Source organism: Hippopotamus amphibius, chromosome 13, assembly GCF_030028045.1.
Source record: "Hippopotamus amphibius kiboko isolate mHipAmp2 chromosome 13, mHipAmp2.hap2, whole genome shotgun sequence".
In the NCBI taxonomy this organism is placed as follows: domain Eukaryota; kingdom Metazoa; phylum Chordata; class Mammalia; order Artiodactyla; family Hippopotamidae; genus Hippopotamus; species Hippopotamus amphibius.
In genome coordinates this window covers 1233585-1254694 of record NC_080198.1, presented here as the reverse complement: position 1 = coordinate 1254694, position 21110 = coordinate 1233585, and the positions used below count along the sequence as shown (strand labels likewise).

The 21110-nt window shown below is 49.4% G+C and overlaps 1 protein-coding gene across 2 annotated transcripts in view; it reads right to left on the bottom strand.

Annotated features, from left to right (window-relative positions):
- Nucleotides 1–1573: 1573 nt before the first annotated feature.
- The window catches only part of KBTBD12 (kelch repeat and BTB domain containing 12), a 48840-nt gene continuing 29303 nt past the window's right edge, over nucleotides 1574–21110 (bottom strand). Inside the window, exons 5-6 of one of the 2 annotated variants that reach the window (XM_057706567.1) lie at nucleotides 17433–17630; nucleotides 1574–1838 (exon numbers count right to left, since the gene is read on the bottom strand). In XM_057706567.1, coding sequence (XP_057562550.1) covers nucleotides 1657–1838; nucleotides 17433–17630 — 380 coding nt within the window. In that variant the 3' untranslated portion in view covers nucleotides 1574–1656. Of the gene's footprint in view, nucleotides 1839–8390; nucleotides 9380–17432; nucleotides 17631–21110 lie in introns of those variants that run through there. The other variant, XM_057706568.1, reaches the window with a different exon arrangement.

The following is a 21110-nucleotide window of genomic DNA, read 5'->3' as shown; positions in this document are numbered from 1 at the left end:
CAGCTTCTGTCAGCATCCAGACCACCCCTCCCCCCCCACCTCGTGCCCCCTGCTCAGGGCCAGACCATCCTGTCTCACAAGGCAGAGAACTAGCAAGCAGCCCCCGTTTTCTAAGAGCCCCGCCCCGGCCACGCCACACTGGGACAGCCTTCGATTAAGGTGAAAGCAGGGAAGGCGGGGAAGCGTTTGAGGCTGGATCTCTAATGCTACCCTCCAGCGGGAGGGCAGAGTTACCCACGTGGGTCAGAGGAGCAGCTCCAGGGCTGAAAAGAAACCCTGCATCATCAGCACCCCGTCTGGACCTGGAGGGCCCGGGGGCTGGGGTTGGGGCTTCAGAGCGACCTCAAGCCCCACGCACACCTCTCCCTGAAACCCCAAGATCCCCCCCCCCCAAGCCTGGGCGTCCTGGGCGCTGTGCTTCAGGAGATGCTGATTGTGGAGCTAATGGAAGTAACAGCCGCTAAAGACCGTTTCCTGCTGCGCGCCTCATGGGCTCTGTGCTCCGTGTTTGCTCACGCACGTCTCCACCAACCCTAGAGAGCACGCTCCTTCCCATTCTGCACAGTAGGAGAGGAAGGCTTTAGAAAGGTTCTGCCACCCAGGATCACGCACTGTGCCAAGAAGCAGAGCAGGGACCAGAGCCAAATCCTGAAACTACTGCATCTAGAGAAGTCACGACCTGCCAGGCTCCCCACCCCCCACAGCCCGGACCCAGGGGAGCCTGGCAGCTTCCACAGCCCGGACCCAGGGCAGCCTGGCAGCTTCCACAGCCCGGACCCAGGGCAGCCTGGCAGCTTCCACAGCCCGGATCCAGGGCAGCCTGGCAGCTTCCACAGCCCGGATCCAGGGCAGCCTGGCAGCTTCCACTGTGGTCACACGGGGGAGCAGGGGCATCCCCGTGCTGGCCACCCAGAGACCCACGCGTGTGCCAGGCACGGCCATGGGCACTTGGGGTACACCTGCAAAGAGACAGGTGTGGCCCTGCCCACCGAGAGTCTAGCCTCCTTGGGACAACCCACCCGGCGTCTGACAGGTCCCCCTTCATGGTGGCAGAATCAGGTTTCCAACTGGCTCCAGTTTCTGTGGACCTGCCTCTTCTGCCTCAGTTAGCAGCTGGAACCTGGGGACACGGGGATAGGTTGTGACAGTCACACAGCTCTGCACCAAAGAAGGTGTCTCGCCCTCTGCTGGTCTCCCCCTGGGAAGGTTCTAGGGAATTTACTGACCGTTCCTGCTTAAAAAAAGAGTCTTGTGTGTGCAGAACTCTTGGGAAGTTGGTGAAGAACAGCTACCAACATGCATTCTTTGGCTCCGCTGGGCTCCCAGAAGCACAGACAGTAAGTGAAATGATGGATTCCCATGTGTTGTGTCATCCCTGAACCATGTTTTGGGAGTGGCAGTTTTCTGATTCTGCTCCATCCTCACCCCCCGACCTCGGGGAAGGCACTGCAAAGGCTGGGTCCCTGAGGGCGGACTCGCCACACACCCCCCACCCCATCCCACACCCCAACCCCCCGCAGCTCCCAGAGCACGCTGCTCCACACGGGGCCACGACGCATGCGACGCACACGTCCCGGCTGATGGACGGATGCTGTGGGCTCTGCATCCTGGCAGCCCCTTTGCAGACACCACGGGAGGTCCCGCAGCGACGCAGACCTAGTGCCCCCCACCCTCCTCCACCAAATCTGAAGGCGGGGGGATGAGGTCACGGGGGTTCATCCTGGCCACCAGGCAGACGTCATAGCTATCGTGCATGAGGGCGTCGACGGCCACGACGTTCCACTGGTTCTCCCAGGGGTCCAGCTCCAGTATCTCTTTGGAGATAACCTCATGGCGATCTGAAAAACAGCAAAGTAGGAAGACCAACGATCAAATATCACGGTGGTATTCAATTCAGAGGTCATCATCGCCGTTAAATAGCTCCCTCTAAAAGGCATTGTGCAGCAGAAATGAATTAACACACAGCTGAATACTGTACTGTGGAAGACACAGGGTCCCTGACATGTAGGAGACTAAGCAAGGCCACGTGCGAACTCACGTGCCGGAGTCGTTCAGACAGCCTGACAGGGCGCACGGTCGTCTAAAGCTGAAGGGCTGCTCTGGGGTCATGCTGTTGATTTACTAAAGATGCCAGCAAGGGGGGAACCGTCCTTATTCCTGCACCCGTGAGCGGCGGTCTCGGGACCCTGCGTGAGTCACTGGCCTCCCTGAGCCGACGTTTCCTCAGATGCAGGCAGGACGCTGACGCAGACAGGGTCCTTGCAGGAAACAGATGGCACAGTCCCCCGGGCAGTTTAAGAGAGGCTGGAAAGGTGTGGGCAGCACGTAGGAAGACCCACGAGGGGTGGCACAGCCCCCGGGACGGAGAACAGCCGGGGCCGTTGCCATCTGGAAGGCAGCAGGGGCAGGGGTCTCCCAGCAACCCCGCAGCGGGGTGGGGAGACTGAGTACCCCTGCTCCGCCCTCCTTTCTCCCAGCAGCCCTGGCGACACCCAACCAGAAGCCAGAGGGGAAAGGAGCCCCGTGAATGCAGCCCACACAGGTGGGCTTTGCAAGACGCAGAGCGAGACAGGGAAGGGGTGGGGGGATTGGGAGGGCGGACGGGAGATCTCCACCCCAGACACCCGTTTCACAGCTTTGCGATGATGGGAGGGGATACTGTGTGTGAACGTGCACAGTCCTGGCGTAGGAGTCCGTACTTGAGAATGGTCTGTGTGCTGGTAGAGGACGTGGGTTGTTCACATGCGTTCGTGAGCTGTGTCATTCAAATCTTCTGCATATTTACCGATTTTTGTGGGCTTGGTCCGTCTGTTATCGGAGAGCTATGGGAAGATATCCCTCTAAGATTATCGGTTTGTCTATTTCTGCTTTTAGTTCTGTCAGTTTTGGCTGTACACATTTTGAGTCTGTTATTAAGTACATGCAAATTTTATCATTTATCAATTTATCATGGGAGTGACCCTCTTACTCCAGAATACGCCCCATTAGCATTCTTTGGACTCATATCATGACTATTAAAAAGTATGATTTTAAAGACCGTCCTGACCACCTTTGTCTGTTAACCGGAGCATCTAGTCCACGTACGTTTAACGCAGTAACGGATACGTCCCGGTTTAACTCCAGCATCCCATCTGGGGACTGTCCTCGTCTCACTCGCTCTTTTCTCCTTCAGTGCCGTCCTTGGGGCTGTGTTTTGAGACGTTCTAAACCCCATTTCTGTTCTTCTGGTGGTGGGTTACCCTAGGTTAAATATTGCACACCCCACGGATCAGGATCTGATTAATCAAAAACTTGGCCCTCCTCTTGGGTGGCCTGAGAGTAGTTCAGTCATATTCACTTCCGTCCCAATTTATTCGCTGCTGTTGAGGTCCGTCCTCATTCTCCCCGTCGACTCCGAGAGACGCAGTTGTTGTTCTGTGCGGAAGATGCCCGCGGAATTACCCGTGTGTTGACACTCACGTTGCAGCACTCACGTCGCTCTTCGTTCTTTCTCACGTCTTAGGCTTTTCATCTGGGATAACTTTCCTCATGCCTGACGCACATCCTTTAGAGGAGGTCGTCTTACAGCAGACACCTCCAGCTTCTGTTCGTCTGAAAATGTCTTTTTTCGCCTGCATTTCCTGAAAGAATCTTTGCCCCAGAAACACCAAAAGATAGTCGTCGTTGACACCCGCCGCGTGCTTACCGTGGACTGTGTGTGCTGTGCTCACCGTGAGCTGGCTGCTCGGAGATGTTCTGCTCTATCACCCTGTGGGGCGGGCATGAGTGTTACCCCTGTTTTCAGGCTACGGGTTAAGACTTAGCGGATCACAGGACCTGCCTGCAGGACAGGGTTAGAGGTGGCAGAGCCGGAATTCCCACCCACGTCGGCAGTCCCCAGAGCCTGTGCTCGAGACCGCTGAGCCCTGTCAGATGAAGGAGGATGTGCTGTGACGGTGCTTCCTGCCCCTGAGGCAGGAGGAGACAGGCTCCGTGGGACCCAAAGCTTATATGACGTGGGAGGCCCTCTTTCAGGAAAGTATTACAAAATCAGGTATGAAAGTGACTGTTTACTCTTTCCAGCTCTACTGGGGCACCATTGACAAATAAAACTTGTACCCACTTAAGGTACACGATGTGATGATCAAGGTGTGCACACAGTGTGAAATGACCGCTGTAATCAAGCTAATTCACACATGCATCCCCCCCACATGTTTATGTGTGTGTGTGTGTGTGTGTGTGTGTGTGTGTGTGTGTTGAGAACACCTAGCAAATTTCAGGTGTACAATACAGTTGTTGTTTTTTTTTTTCCTTTGGCCGTGCCACACGGCTTGTGGGATCTTAGTTCCCTGACCAGAGACTGAACCTGGGCCCTGGCAGTGAAAGCGCTGAGTCCCCACCACTGGATGGCCGGGGGGCACAGGTTCGATCCCCGGTCGGGGAAGTGCTGCATTCGTCTCTCCGCGTCTGGGAATGTGATTTCTTTGGATTCCACATGTGAGTGAGGTCACTCGGTGCTCGTTTTTCTGTGTCTGGATTACTTCACTTAGCATGATGTCCTCCAGCTTCACCCTTGAGCGGCTGGTGGCAGGATTTCCTTCTCGTCTATGCTAATATCCCACTGAATATAAATATACACACCACACCTTCCTGAAGCCGGCTCTGTCCAGCACAACTCAGTGGTGAAAGGGATGTTTCTATAACCCTCAGCGTCCAGTACAGAAACCGCTGGACACATCTGAAACGTGAGACGGAGGAGTTGATTTTTCACTTTAATTGTAATTAGCTTAGGTGAAAACTTACATAGACACGAAGCTCAAAATCTTTGTTTCCTTTAGTTTCTTTTTTTTTTAAATTTTAAGTTGTATTTTTTGGGCACACTGTGTGGCATGCAGAACTTCCCCGACCAGGGATCAAACCCGCGCCCCCTGTGGTGCAAGCACAGAATCTTAACCACTGGACCACCAGGGAAGTCCTCCTTTAGTTTCGTAAAAAATCTTTTGGATCTGTGACTTTTGGAGAGAGGTGTCTTAAAGTCCATGCAGTTCCTGTGGATGTATCCATTTATCTAGTGATTTGTGTCGTTTCTGTTTTATGCACTGCAGAGTTGTGTTGTAAGTACAAAAGGGATCATGCCCGTTGAGTCAGAAGAGGTCTCGGCAGCACCGGCGGGCAGTACGTTCGGCTGGCTTCAGCAAAATGGGGGTCTCCTGGAGGGCGGCTGGCTCTCCAGCTTGAGGGGAGCTGAGGAGTGGGGGTGGCCCAGTCCCGCCAGGCGCTACCACGGGTTTGCAGACGGCGGCCGGCCGGCAGGCGTCCGTGCTGGAAGCAGTCACTCCCCCGAGAGTCCCGGCAGCGAGAGGCTGGCTGCTCTGACTGGGGCCGTCCATCGGAGGGGCAGGCGTCCCCACGACCGTCTCCTCGTCGCGCCCGTCCTCCTGTCGGGGTGGAATAGCCCTCCCCGGCTCCTTTACTGCTGTGGTCTTGAGCATGTCTTTTACCACCGCCACACCTGCGTGTCTGTTTTGTTTTGTCTTGTTTTAGCTGCACGAAGGCTTGCAGTGCCCTTATTAAAATTACTGCAGGCTGGGGCTTGTAAAATTTCAGGGTAGACAGAGTTTTCTTCATGAATTTTGCTCCCTTTCGCTCATGTCAGTGTTCATTGGGGAGACTTTTTTTTTAAATTGTGTATACACATTACCATCTTTCCTAGAACTCTCTGATTTACATGGAATGAAAATCACCGTATGAACGGCAAGGCAGTGAAGAAGGTAACAAGTGAGCTGTCTTGACTGTGAAGGGGAGAGCGTCCCCGGGCGTCACAGGCTTTGGGGTGGCCGGGGGCTCGAGCCCTCAGGAGGAAGGCGCCCGGTGGTCCGGGCTCCCTCCAGGGGCGCCTGACTGTGCACACCCCGCGGCGGGCCGCCAGGCGCTCTCCTGAGCTCCCCCCAGCGCAGCTCCCAGGGCGAGCTGCCTGTCTGCCTGTGTGTGTGAGCGTGGGCTCCTGAGACGCTGTCGTCTCCCAGGGAAGAGGAAACCCGGGGCCGGACGCAGTGCCAGTCCACTTCAGTTCAGTGAATTCTCCGAAAACAGATGCACAGCGCAACAGCCTCTCACTCATCCAAGGAGTCCGGAAACGCTCCCTGCAGCCGGCCGCCTCCACGAGTCAGCAACTGAAAACATGATTTCATATGAAGGAAATAACGCATTCGCATGAGTGTCTGAGGTAGAAGATGAGATGTCAGAGGCCTTCCATGCGTGCGGCAGATGCCTCGGCCTTACCCCACGTGCCTCCGGGGCCGCTCCCTGTCGTGGGAGGTCCTTCATGGAAAAACTTGAGAAGCAGCACTTCACTCTAAGTCGCATCCTTCAATTCAATGAGACTGTTAAAAAGCTGAAAACTTAGGATTTTTTAGTCCCTCATAGCGTTGTTTTTTCTGACTTGCTCTTTGGTGAAACGCTGACTTGCCTTTTATTTATTACAGGAGTATGACTGAGGACATTTCCCACTACCCTATACGAGGCGATGGGGAGAAAGTTCTCCACGTTTAAAAGATATATCCCTCTAGCAATGGTCTGTTCCCCTCTGAGGACACGGCACACCCGCAGCTGGGCACGTGGTCCTTTCCCTTCTGGCCTCTAGAGGGACCAGCGATGAACTGGTGGTCCTCTCACGGCCAGTGCATCGCAGCACTGGCGGCTTCACCCCCGTCTGGATTGCTTTCTGTCCTTTTTTTAAAAAAAGTTTTATTTTATATTGAAGTATAGCTGATTTACAATGTTGTTAGCTTCAGGTGCACAACAAAGTGAACTGCTGCACACACACACACACACACACACACATCCACTCTTTTTTAGATTCTTTTCCCACGTAGGTTACTACAGACCATTGAGTAAAGCTCCCTGTGCTGTACAGCAAGTCCTTGCTGACTGTCTGTTTTGTACATTGTAGTGTATACACCTTTATTTTCCCTTCACCCCATTTCCTGATTTATTTTACTTTCTATCCTATGGCGTCGTGTGCGTCTCTGTAAGTCATCTCAAGTTCCGTGTCATTTTGAATGAATAGGTACGTGAGTCAATCATACATCGTGAAACAGGTCGCTGAGCGCAGGCGCCCTGGCCTGTGCGGCTGCTGGGCTTGTCTGCAGGTGGGGGTGTCACCCACCCTCTCTAGCGAGAGGGAGCCCGCGGTCAGCTGCCGCGGCTCAAGCAGAAAGGAGAGGGCGGTGCGTGTCGCAGAGGTGTCACCCGCGGTGAGCGCCTACTGGTGGAGGAAGCCAGTAGTGAGCAAGGCCAAACCAAAACCAAAACCAGGTGCATGTGGAGGACGAGGACGTGTGGTTGCCTCAAATCACGTGGCAAGTAACAGTCTTTCTCTGTCTGGAAATTCAATTAGTTAATCAGACTTTCCACCAAGTTGAAGGAATGGATGTGTAAATCCACTTTTGATCAAGGGGAAGTTGGCGTCCCATGTAACGACTGTAAAGCAACTCCTGAGTCCCCCCCTCTCCCTCCCCGTGCCTGCAACATGTGGGATCTTAGTTCCCTGACCAGGGATCGCACCCGTGCCCCCTGCACTGGGAATGCGGAGTCCTAACCACTGGACCACCAGGGAAGTCCCTGGGCTTACTTAGAAGAAACATAGAAGGTGTTTTACCCTTCAAGTTACATAGGAGTTCAAATAGGAAATGGTGCTTTAAAGAAAATTAGTTTCTAATTTTCTCCTTCTTTTTTATTTATTTATTGGCTACATTGGGTCTTTGTTGTTGCATGGCTTTCTCTAGTTGTAGTGAGCAGGGGCTACTCTGTGTTGCGGTGCGCGGGCTTCTCATTGCAGTGGCTTTTCTTGTTGCAGAGCACCTGCTCTAGGTGCGCGAGCTTCAGTAGTTGTGGCTCATGGGCTCTAGAGCGCAGGCTCAGTCGTTGTGGCGCACGGGCTTAGTTGCTCCGCGGCATGTGGGATCTTCCTGGACCAGGGATGGAACCCATGTCCCCTGCATTGGCAGGCGGATTCTTAACCCCTGTGCCACCAGGGAAGCCCCTAATTTTCTTTTTCTTAAGAAAAAGACTTCAAAAAGGAGATTAAGCCGGTGAAAGGTCTGTGAGGTGAAATGGTCTGATAAAGACCCTCGTATTTCACGTACATACCAACACACTGAGACTCAGGTCTACTATTTTATTACGTTCTGCTCCTCTGTTTCCCCAGTCCTTCTCTTTGGATTACTTCAGTATTTTAAATATCCCATTGTAATGTCTCTTGAGTTTTTAAGCATACTTCTTTGTACAGTTATTTTTTAGTCGCTGTTCTGAGGGTCACGGTAACGGGTAACAGACTATGGGCATTGATGCTTCGTCACTTCAGGTGGGTGCAGGAACCCCCCCCACTGCCACCTAGCCCCTCAGCCTACCTGCCTTTACGTGTGACGGTCACCACAAGGGAGACGGCCGTCTCTGCGCAGCCCTCGCCCACAGTGAGAACACTACCAGACGGTGTGGGAATTTTTGCTGTCAGCTGCCATTCGTGTGTTAAAGAGCTGAAGAGGAGGAAAACGTCCATCATATTTACCCAGGTTTCCACTGTTTCTCCTTCTCTTCCTGGATCCCTGAGGTTCCAAGTTTCTCAGTGATGCCACTTGCCTTTCGTTTGAAGAATTCCGTAACTTTCTTTTTTAGAGCAGGTCTGCCGGTAATAAATTCTCTTAGTTTTTCTCCATCTGAGACAGCCTGATCTTAATTTTGTTCTCAGTTCCGAAGGATACTTTGGTGGGTAGGTAATTCCAGATAGCTGGGTCTTTCGTGCTTACCTTCTGCTCCACTGTCTCCTGGTCTCTTTGGTTTGAGAAACTCACAGTTATTCTAATAATTTCTCTTCATGTGTTAACTCTTGTTTTTCTCTGGCTCTTAAACATTTTGTCTTTAGTTTTAGAAGTCTGATTAAGATGTGTCTCGATGTGGGATTTTCAAGTTTATCCCGTTTTTAGTTTGCTGAGCCTTCTGGAAGGAAGCCCTCCTCATGGTCATACAAGGATCCAGGTACACACCTAAGCTACAAGACGCGGGGGGCAGGGGGGGCTTTGGCATCCCGTTCTTCATGGTGTCCAAGCCCACCTGGTCCCTGGAAACGCAGGATTTCTGTGTGCCAAGCCTGCGAGGACTCTTTTGCAAGTTCCCAAGGCTGTGATGTCATCTCTTGGAGGCTTTTCTGAGCACGAACCAGGTTGCTGCCGCTAGGTGTCATCTGCCACCACCGTCTTCTCTCTGTGCCTCTGGAAACCCAGGTCCCTGACCCTGGACCAAGCCCTTCTGCCTCTTCCACTCAGAGAAGCCGCCTCCTTGCAGCTCCTGTGGGCAATTCAGCTTAATTCTCCTCAACTGTGTGCAACACAAAGGCTGGTTCCTTGGGGGGCAAGAAGGGGAAGAGCTCTGAATTTTTTCTCTGATGACAACTTTATTGACATATAATCCACACACCATAAAATTAATCTTTTAAAAGTGAATAATTCAGGGGCTTCCTAGGTGGCGCAGTGGTTGAGAATCCGCCTGCCAACACAGGGGACACGGGTTTGATCCCTGGACTGGGAAGATCCCACGTGCCGCGGAGCAACTAAGCCTGCGAGCCACAACTACTGAGCCCGTGTGCTGCAACTACTGAGCCCATGTGCAACAACTGTTGAAGCCCACGCGCCTAGGGTCCGGGCTCCACAACAAGAGAAGCCACTGCTGAGAAGCCCGTGCACCACAACAGAGAGCAGCCCCTGCTCCCCACAACTAGAGAAAGCCCGTGCACAGCAATGAAGGCCCAACACAGCCAAAAATAATAATAATAAATAAAATATTTTTTAAAAAGTGAATAATTCAGCAGTGTTTTAGGGTGTTCACAGGGTTGTGCAGTCACTGCTACTACCTAATTTTAGAACATTTTCATCACCCCGAAAAGAAACCCAGTCCCCACTTGCAGTCACTTCCCGTTCATGCTCCCCCACGCCCCTGCATTGGCAGGTGGATTCTTTTTTTTTTTAATCAACAGATTGGTTTTAGTATATATACATAGTGTTATTTTAAATTTTTCTAAAAATCTAAGATAACATTGCATATTAAATTTAAAATTTATTTATATTGATTACCTGAAATTAAAACCAACAAAGGCAGAATAATTATATTAAATTTAAAATTTATTTATATTGATTACCTGAAATTAAAACCAACAAAGGCAGAATAATTATTCTTGGGACATATGTACATAATTAAGTCAGTTACCTTGGCATTTCTTTCTCTAATACTATATCTCTAGTATTTTTCTTTTCTTTTTTTTTTTCTTTAAGAACTTTTATTGACATACAGTTGGGTAGGTGTGGATTCTTAACCACTGTGCCACCAAGGAAGCCCTGCACAACTTTTTGTGTGGACAAATATTTTCAATTCTCCCGGGTATGTGCTCAGGAGGGGAAATTGCTGGGTCACATGGTGACTCTGTGTTTAGCCTTCTTGAGGAATCGCCTGACTTTTTCACAGCAGCTGCACCATTTTACATTCTCACCAGTGTGAGGGCTCCAACATCCCCAGCTCTTGTCAACGCTTGTTGATATCTGCTTCTTTTTATTATAGTCACCCCAGTGGGTGTAAAGTATTATCTCACTGTGGTTTTGATTTGCATTTCCAATGACTGATAACATGCGTACGTGGCCATTCGTTTATATTCATTGGATAAATGTCTATTTGGATCCTTTGTCAATTTTCTTTTTTTTTTTTTAAACTGGGTTAGCCGGGAGGGAGGGGATATGGGGATATATGTATAAATACAGCTGGTTCACTTTGCTGTACCTCAAAGGCTGGTACAGGAGTGTGAAGAAATTATATTCCAATAAAGGGCTTAAAAAAAAACTGGGTTAGTTTTCTTTTTATTATTGAGTTGTAAGAGTTCTTAATATATTCTAGATACAAGTGTTTTGTTAGATATGTGGTATTTTCTCAAGTCCTGGGGGTTGTATTTTCATTTTCTTGACAGTTGCCCTTTGGAGGACGAAAGTTAAACTTTGATGTACGATGTATCTATGTTTTCTTATTTGTTTGTGCTTTAGATTTATCTAAGAAATCATTGCCTAATTCAGGATCACAAAGATTTACGACTGTTTTCTTCTGAAAGTTTTATCATTTTAGCTCTTGCGTTTAGGTTTTTGATCCATTTTGAGTTTATCTTTGTACATGTGTGAGGTCCAAACTTCATTCATTCGCACGTGGATATCCAGTTATTCCTGTACTATTTGTTGAAAAAGGAATCCTTTCCCCATTGGATTGTCTTGGCACTGTTATTGAAAATCAATTGACCATAAAAATCAGGGATTATTTCTGGACTCTCAAGTATATTCCATTGACTTATGTGTCTGTCATGTGGGGCCCCTACCACACAGTCATTGATTATTTGTGAAGTAAGTTTTGGAATCAGGAAGGATGAGTCTCCTCACTTTGTTCTTTTACAAGATCGTCTGGGATATTATGGGTCTCTTGCATTTCCACGTAAATTTTAGGATCAGCTCGTCCGTGTTTGTGTGCAACATCTTACCATTTACTTGGGTTTTCAGTGTCTTTAATGATGTGCAGTTTTCATTGTACAAGTCAATGTAGGGGTCAAATTTGTTCCTAAATATTTTATTATTTTTGATACTATTATAAATGGAATTGTTTTCTTAATTTTATTTTCAGAGTGTTTGTTGTGAGTGCATAGAGATACAACTGATTTTTGTACACGGGTCTTGTGTCCTACCACCTTGTTGATTTCATTTATTAGCTCTAGTAGCTGTTTTGGTGGGTTGCCTCAGATTTTCTGAATAAAATATCATGTCATATGCAATTACCTATCCCTCTCCAGTCTGGATGCCTTTTATTTCTCTGTCTTTCCTAACCGCCCTAAGTACAGTGTTGACTAGCATTGGCAAGAGGGGACGCCCTCGTCTTGTTCCTGATCTTGGGGGGAAGGTTTCAGTCTCGCCGCTAAGTGATGAGGGCATAGATGCCCTTTGTCAAGTTGCGTAAGTCCCCTTCTATCCCTAGTGTTTTGAGTGTTTATACCATGGAAGGGTGTTGGATTTTGTCAAATCCTTTTTCCGCATCTTTTGAGATGATCAACCTGTTTTTTGTCCTTTATTCTATGAATATCACGTATTACATTGATTAATTTTTGTACGGTGAACCAATGTTTCATACCTGGGATAAACCCTGCTCGGTCATAGTGCATAATTCTTTTTGTATGTTTACATTCCGTTGGCTAGTATTTTATGGAGAATGTTTGCTTCCATATTCACAAGGGATATTGGCCTGCAGTTTTCTTGTGGGGTCTTTGTCCAGTTTTGGTATCAGGGAAATACTGGCCTCATAGAAAGAGCTGGGAAATGTTTCCTCCTCTTCTACATTCTGTAAGTTTGAGATGAGTTGGTGTTGTGAGCTCTGAGCTTTTTGATACATAATGTTGGCTTCCTCTCTCTGTGCTGGAGGTGGGGAACAGAGGATTTGCTTTTGTCTTTTTGTTCCCTGGTGAGTCCCAGGACTCTGTCAAGAACTGTGAAGAGTCTGAGACTTTAGAAGGGAGCTTCCCGCAGCTTCACAGACACTGATAGATGACGTGAAACTCCTGGGCCACAGAGGAAGGACGGGACCACTCACAGCAACAGTAGCAGCCAGCGTCTCTGCATTTAAAAGATGCAGTTATTTGAGCCCCGAATCCCACGGCAACATGGAGAGTGTCAGGCGGCACCTGTGCCACCAGTGGGCTGCACTGTAGGAGGTGAGCCCTACGCTTCGGAACCAGAAGCTTTCATGATGGCCGGTAAGCGTGACTGCCCTTGCAGCGGAGGGAGACACGCTCTTTCTCTCCGAAGGTTGTCTGCTGTGCAGACACGCTTGAAAAGGTTGTCCAGAGCAAAGGCAGTCAGTGTCTCTGCTCACAGATGCTCAGAAATGCATGAGACCCATGGAGAATTACCTCCCAGCAGACTCACCTGCTAATATTTTCCTTAATACTCCCCGTCTTGTTCCTCTCCTGTATGTGCTGTATTTAAATATTTCAGACCTGCTTTGGTTTCATCAGTTATACATGCACACGACTTGAAGAGTTGAACAGCTTCCCAAGGCTTACGCCTTAAGCACAGTTGTCTCCTACCCAGCTGCCCATTTCCTGCCACCTTTCAACCCTGACCGATTCTTCTGACACTGAGCACCGGCCTATATAAACAACATTTCTTGTACCACTGCCACGTCTCGATTTCTCAGATGAAGACACACGCTCCCGACTTCCAGCTCTCTTCCACATCCCCACCGTGTCTGCCCCACTCCCCGGCACGGCTGAGGCTCCACGCTGACCACTGACACGATTAGACGTGACTGTTATACACGCTAGTCACACGTGACCGGGTAGCACACGCTCCTCTCCTGCACAGCTGCTTGTTCCCTCTCAAGTTAATGGTTTTATTTTTGTTAGTTTTCATTGCTCTTCTCCAGACATCTAAATCTTGCAGAACATTAAGATTTGATTGGTCTTCTCTTCTGGAATTCCCCTGCCCCAGAGCCTTGGACCAGCTGCGTTCTGAACTGGCTTTTCAGGCCGCTGTACGAGCTGTCATCCCGGGATCTCCCCACAACATCCTTCTCTCCGCTGTGTCTCCTGGTTGCCCGTCCACTCATACTTGGCTTAGATGTGGTTTTTGGTGAAGCAAAACCTAACAGAAAGGAACCCAGAAGATAAATTTTGGGAGACACTGCATGTCTGAAAGTGTGCCCTGTGCCCTCACGCTTGGTTAGAGGTTCAGCTGGTACAGAAGGGTAGGTAGAAGGTAACTTTCCCGTAGGAGTTTTGGAGGCATCAGCTTAATTTTCTTCTAGCTCCCAGGGTCCTGTTTTCTCAGTGGGCGCCTTCCTATTCCTGACACTTTCTAGGAGGTAAGCCTTTTCTCTCCGGAAGCTTTCAGGACCCGCATTTGTCCCTGGCGTTCTGAGACACCGCAGGGACGCGCTTTACTCCCTGTCTGTTTTCTTCCACTCTGCTGGGGACGCAGTGTCTCCTTTCAACTCGTGACTTCAGTTCTGGGAAATTGTTCTAATTTACTTCGTGGATATTTTGTCCCTCCATGGTCTCCATTCTTTTTTTTTTTTTTTAACTGAAACTCCAGTGATTCCAACATTGGACCTCATGGATTTACTTCCTCTCATTTTCTAATTGCTTTTTGCTCTGTTTTCTGAGAAGTTTCTTCCACTCTACACGCCAGGTTTTTCATTGTACATGTAATTTCTGCTATCATATTTTTAACCTCCAAGAACTCTTTTAAACATCCTTTTCCTGTTGCACTGACACACATCTTCCCTCCTCTCTCCGAGGAGGCTTCTCCTCCCAGTACAGCTTGTTTCCTCCAGGTGCTTCCCTTCATTTCTGTGTTTTGGTTTCTGTCTTTTCTGTGCAGGCTTTCCTCAAAGGTCCGATGAGCCTCAGCTGTTTGCTTATCTTTATGAGAGGGACACTATGGAAGCGTTTTCTGTGAGGTTCTCTATGGGGTGATTTGGCTTTGCCTTATTTTGGGGCTGGTCAGATCCCCAAAGAAGAATCGTCCAGTCTCCTGCCTGGAAGCCAGGAAAGGAAGAGAGCTGATGATCTCAAGATGCAGCAGGTAGCTGTCCCCTTAAGCTCCCTGATTTTAGGACCTATCTCCTGCCCTCCCCCCCCACCACGCTCAGCTTTGGTCTTTGCTGGGGTGCAGGAGGGGCTTCCTCTCAGCGTGGAGGGACGCACAGATCGGGGCCTTCCTGTCTTTCAGCGTCACCTTCACGCCGTCTTGCAGCGTCACTGGTTGTCTGCCCCCGAGCCTCCCTGGGGTTCTGTGGCTTGTGTGCTTCCATTTCCTGTTGCAGGTTCGCACTGAACGGTCTCGCACCTGGGCAGTTACTCATCCGCCTGCTCTCCTGCTTCCAGAATTGTGTTGCTGTTGTGACCTCTCTTCTCTTTGTCTGACTGTGTTCCTTCCACGTCCTGTCATGTTCGTGGGAACATGGGAGAAAACAGAGGTGTTCAACCTGCTATGTTAACCCGAATGCAGTTACTGTATTTGTTATGTGCTTTGGTGTCTATATTTCCATCAAATGCTGAGCATCTCAAGATCGTAGCCCAAGTGCCTCCAGTTTGTTTCAATACATTTTTATTGAATTAACTAAACAGATTAAGAGAGGAATTTCTGGACTGTGTTTTCCTGAGTAGATACATGGGATGAGAAGCTTTGTGTCACACAAGGAGAGGAAATTCAGTGCCTGTTTTTAGGTCTGACACTGAGATCTCTAGTTTGTAATGGGCACGCTATTATACAATTGTTCTGTTTTCCATAAAACCCCAGTGACGACTCACTCAGCTAATCCCAGAGGATCTACCGTCTTAGAACCACATAACTAAAATGGACTTTGAGAGCTCACATAGTAAATCCTTTCCCTCTGTCTGGAATCATTATTAGTCCACTACAGTTCCAAGAAAAGAGGTTGACTCAGAGCGTGAGTCCAGACACTCGTGAATAACCAAGGACATCAATTCTCTAACTCAGTATTACACGAAGGAAGATGAGAGAAGGAAACAAGATGAAACAGAGCATCTAGACCCTCAGACACCAATCACCACCCACTGCTCCAGAGGACGTGAGGCCACCCTGTGTATTCTCTGCCCTTCTCTTCTGGTCAAGAGAAAGCCCACAGCCAGGGGATGGAGAGCAGGGCCCGGGGGGCGAGTGCTCCAGCAGCTGGGCTCCCTCCTGCCTCCTCCCAGCCCTCTCACACACGGGGCTCCAACGAGGGTCCTCACAAGGTCTCCTTGCCCTGTCAGGGTTCTCGCTCCTGTGACAGGTTTACTACCTTTACACAAGCATGTGATGTTTAATATAAAAGATATTAGAAGCATTAGAAAAACATTTTGGAAAGCTCTCTGAAGGAAAAAATAGAGAAAGGAAAATTGAAGCTTCTTACTATGGGAACTTTCAAACAAACAAAAACTAGTAAATAGGAAATTCCCTGGTTGTCCAGTGGTTAGGGCTCTGTGCACTCACTGCCAAGGGCCCAGGTTCGATCCCCGGTCAGGGAACTAAGGTTTCCTGCCCCGCCACCCAGGGCAAAAAAAAAAAAAATCTAGTAAATAAAGCCCCTGTAGCCATTATCCAGCTTTAACAATGACCAACATTTTACCAATGTCGTAAAATCTATTCTTGCCCCCCCATCCGCACTCACTTTTTACAAAATATATGCTGGAGTAGATTAACGCAAATTTCAGACAGCACGTCATTTTCTTCCATAAAAGCTTCTACACAGTTTCTCACTGTTCATAACGTTTTTCCTTTTTCTTCCTCTTTTATATAAAACTACAATGCCATATGATCGTGACCCAACAAAATTAACCATTCCCTAATATCACCTCATACTCCAGTCCACACTCAAATTTCCCAGATTACCTGAAAAATATCTTTCTCCAAAAGATTTGTTTGAACCAAGAGCCAAATAAGGTCCACTTATTGCATTTGGTTCATATATGTCCTAAGTCTCTTAATTCCTGATGAAAACTTTACTATTTAACTTACATATAATTGTGTGCTTTAAAAGTGAAGGCAGGCATACAGCAGGCTTGGCTTTCCTGCAGGGGCAGCCCTACTCAATCTGTCACGCTTCCAGAATTTTAAGTGGTCTTGGGGCATGCTTTTCCTGGATACATCCTGGCCTAGTGTTTCTATGAGGGAGGTTAGAATCACACTGTTAGACATTTTCACTATATCTGCCTTATTTACTGATGCAACTAATCAAGTGTTGGAGATGTTGCTTATTAAAGTTGTGCGTATTTAAAAATCTCCCTGTTACTTAAAAAAATTGTAAATCCATACTGTAGACGGCAATGATAGTAGCAGTTGGATATATGGAAACTGAGTTTGGTAATAAATATGTGGATTACGTATTGTCTCAGAAATGCTTTCAAGCAATTTATTTCAGGTGGCAGCAGTGGAGGAGTAAGGGCGTTTTCTGAGGGCAGGATTTCAATAAAGGTCAGCAAAGGCAGAGCTGACACCCAGCGCTTCTAGTCACTTCTCTATTTCCATGTGTGCTTCATATGTTTAAGTCTCTCCCTTAGTCCTACAATCTGGCATTAGCCTTGCCTCCCCGCTCTCTCCTCACACCGTTTTCAATTTATATTTATTGCGTGTCTGCTGCGTGCCAGGCAGATTACGGACCGGATCTCACTTAATTCTTGCGACGGCCTGTGGCGGGAGCAGCCCCGCACTGTAGATGTGGAAACCCAAGGTCAGAGGTTGGTGAGTCGCTGAAGGTCACTGACCTCTGAAAGCCCTGCTTCCACCAGTGCCCTCCCTGCTCTCGGGGTTGTCCACTGGTGATTGGGTCAGTTAAGATCAACACCAAAGGTTACGGAACATTTAAAACTCAACCAGTACCTGCTCCGTGGAAGCCCCCGCAGACGTACAGCTTCCCGTCCACGGCGCCTGCGTTGGTAGAGTTGGTGCGAAGTGAGAGCAGGGGGGTGGGCATGGGTGGGCCCTCCCTCCAGAAGTCCCCGTCCGGGTTGTAGATCTCCACCGCATCAAGGCACTTCCGAACCTGGCCCTTGTCTCGTCCTACACAGCCGATTCCACCTGCAGAGGGCGACACAGAAACGAGGTGACGAGAGCTGAGCCGTCCCCGTGGGCACTGCCCCCTTCCTGCCACGTCTGCACCTCAGGCTCACGGGCCTTGGCGTCTCCTCTCGCCTGGTGCTTCTTCTGAGATAATTTCTGAGCAATAGTGATGTCTACGGTGTCCTCCCCAGCCAGGGCTCATCTCATCTTACCCATGGTGTTGTCTGTCCTCAAGCGCGAGGCTGATTCCACTGCAGACTTTATAACCTACAGCATCCGACACTGGCTCACACAGTGACCCTCCCTTTAGAGGAAGAATTTCTGGTTTGAATGTGAGGGTGACCTGGTTCTGACGTCTGCCTTCCTGTTGGTCTTTAGGATTCCACATACCTGGCTAGAGAGGCAGACGTCCTTTCCATCCCCATCACTGCAAGCTTGTCTCTACCTCTCTTCCTATTTGTTTCATTTTTTATTTGTGGCCACACCACACAGCACGCGGGACCTCTTTTGAACTTCCTTCAAAGTTTTACCCTGAAGTTGAGCTCTAGATCATTAATCTCTTCTGGGGCTTCCCTGGCGGTCCAGTGGTTAATACTTCTCCTTCCAATGCAGGAGGTACGGGTTCAATCCCTGGTCAATGAGCTAAGATCCCACATGCCTTGTGGCCGAAAAACCAAAACATAAAACAGAAGCAATGTTGTAACAAATTCAATAAAAACGGTCCACATCAAGAAAAAGAAATTAAGGAGGTGGAAACGGCCACATACACAATAAACAGCGGACATCATAACAGGTACCTTAAAAGAGATACAAATTACACTCAGAAGCCCAGAGACTGTAACAAGTAACAGAGACATCTTTTCCATAATTATGACTTTGAGTGCAACCCTCCATGGGAAAGTCATTGCCTAAGAATTTCCAATGCACTGTAATAAGAAACACGCGTTTGTAGGCGACCTTTTTTTGTGCCACAGTGAAAGGTCTTCAACATCAGGGCTCTGTTTCCTGATCTGAAGGGTCACTCCTGGGATGGAGGTGGATTCCCTGGAAGGACAGACCGTCCTCTCGTTGGTGACCTCATTCCAGGCAGACCCAGTCTGGTGACCTGCACGATGGATCAAAGTTGGGAGAGCGCTGGCCAAAGGCTACCCACGGAGGGTCCTGGAAAGGCCAGTACAGTGGGGTGTGCGTGGGGGCTTGGCAGCAACACCAAGACCAGAACCAAGACTGCTTGGATCTCATGGCCTTTACCCAATGTGTCACTTAGAGATCAATCACACGGCCCCTCGTGGCATCTCTTCTTTTCCAGTCGTTGCGCTGGTCAGATGGTCTGTCCATCATCACGTGGTCCAGTCTTCCTTCAGTGCTGCCCCCCAGGACCCAGCACACTGCCTGACACACGCGGGTCTGCAATGAGTGAGTCAGAAAGTTAGCTTTTCCTCGGCTTTCTCTGGCCAAGTGGACGTGTTGCAAGCTCACTGAGGGCAGAGAGCACTTTTCACCTGTCTTATATGTCACAGAGCCTGACACACGGTACTCAGTGAATCCAAGACGACTGATGGAAACAGCTTATTCTCACCCTGGTTGGGACTCACGCCAGACGTGAGAGGTGATGGAAGAGGACTTCAGAGGAAGGCTTTTTTTTTTTTTCTCTTTGCCAGTGGAGCCTGGCGAGTTTCCTGTCTCAGTACAAATCCAGGGACTGAGGCTATAAACTCAGGAAGCTCTTAGCAGCTTTCTCTCTTATCCGCCTGGATGAATTATTTAGCCCATTACCGTGCCAAGTCTGAGCGGCAGTGTTTCCAAGGAGGGGACACACCGGCCTCCGTCAACTGCACACGCTGCTGTTCACAGGCCCCCTTTCAACGTGGCGCTGGGGTGGCTGGAGCCTTCTTCGTCTGACAGAAAAGTGGGATTTCCCATCTGTGGGGCAGGACGGCCTTACAGAAGAGGATTTCTCCGTGGCAGTGGACCCTGGCAACCACTCATCAGGTGAGAGCGAGATGATGTAGCCACTGCTCTGTAAGACCCGGGAGAGACGTTACGAGGCTGGTTTGTCTCACGAGCACTTTAGAAGACCAGTCAGTGGAGGCAAACAGGATCCACACGAGTCGCTTGGAGTCAGCTGGGCACACCCGGAGGCCAACATCCTGGATGCAGTCAGTTCACATAAAAGCCGATTAGGAAGTCTTTCCCGACACGCAGCATGTAAAGACTGGCTGTTACGCTCTCGGCTGTCGTGATAAGTAGCGTGCTTGTCGTGTTCGCTTCCCTGTTACTAAGTGTACCTAATCGTCCCGTTCAGTCCTTACGCCACGGAACTCACCTTTTACACAGGTGCCCCTTCTGTTTGGTTGGCAGACGGTTCACAGGCTCCGCTCGGGGGCCACGGGCCTGCGGGCTCTGCCTTTGTTTCTGACCGTCTGGCCCTGAACATGCCTCCGTCGCCCGTGGATGTAATTCCACCACCAAGTACACTCTCGGCACCACTCTATTACCAGCAACTTCATGAGCTTAAACTGAAGGCGAATGCTGATTAGATAACCAGATAAAAGCACCGGCTTTATTAATAAGTCAGCACCAGCACTGCAAGAGAACTCTTTTGATCCTGGGGTGGGATCAGCACATCTTCAGAATTTCAGTGAGATACCCCATATCTTTAATTTATATGCCATCAGAACCTCTGAGGCTGGCTTTCCTTTATTCAAAAGTAGGCGAATAGAAGTTATCTTTGCAAGTCATACCCTGGTGGACCTCTAGTGCAAAATATATACCTTAGTGGTTTTTTGTTTTTTTTTTTTTGGTGGAGTTGGGAGGGTGGATTATAGAAGAAGATGTCTCTCTCTTCTCTTTTACTTCTACCAAGATGAAGAGCTGCTCTTCTGTCTTTAGTGGTCATCGAGCCTCTCCGTGCTGCAGGCCATGGGAGGAAACGTCTTCCCACATCACGCCTGGCCTGGCTCTGGCTCAGGGCAGGGGCGTGGTCCTTCCCTGCCATCCTCTAGGACTTGCTGTCCGCGGGGCCTTGGACACAGTGGAGCTGGTTCCTGATGTCCCTCGGCCTGCAGGCTGCCTTCAGGTGGCAGGCTTATTCTGTCCCCCTCTGGCCGGGACCCCAGAGGGGAGGGGATTCTGGGGCAGTTCTGACAGGCTCCCAGCGTCGCTTGCCTGGCTCAACAAGCTTTAACAAACACGTTCGTCCACGGCTGCAGGCTCCCAGGGGCCACGGGAGACGCACGTGGGCTTTTGGAAACAGACCCTGGTCCTGTGTCACCCCGTATAGCTGGACAGCCGTGGTCAGTATAAGTTTTCTAAGTCTCAGTTTTCTCATCTGTAAGTTTTGGGTAATAATTCCAATTTCATAAGTTGTTGCAACGAGTATCTCACAGGTGACTACGTAAAGGAGGGGGAGGGAGAGCAGGAGCGGACACGTGTTGCAAGCCGTTCCCAAGCACACGATGGGAATTTGCTTGTCGTTCTTCCACACACTCCACGTGG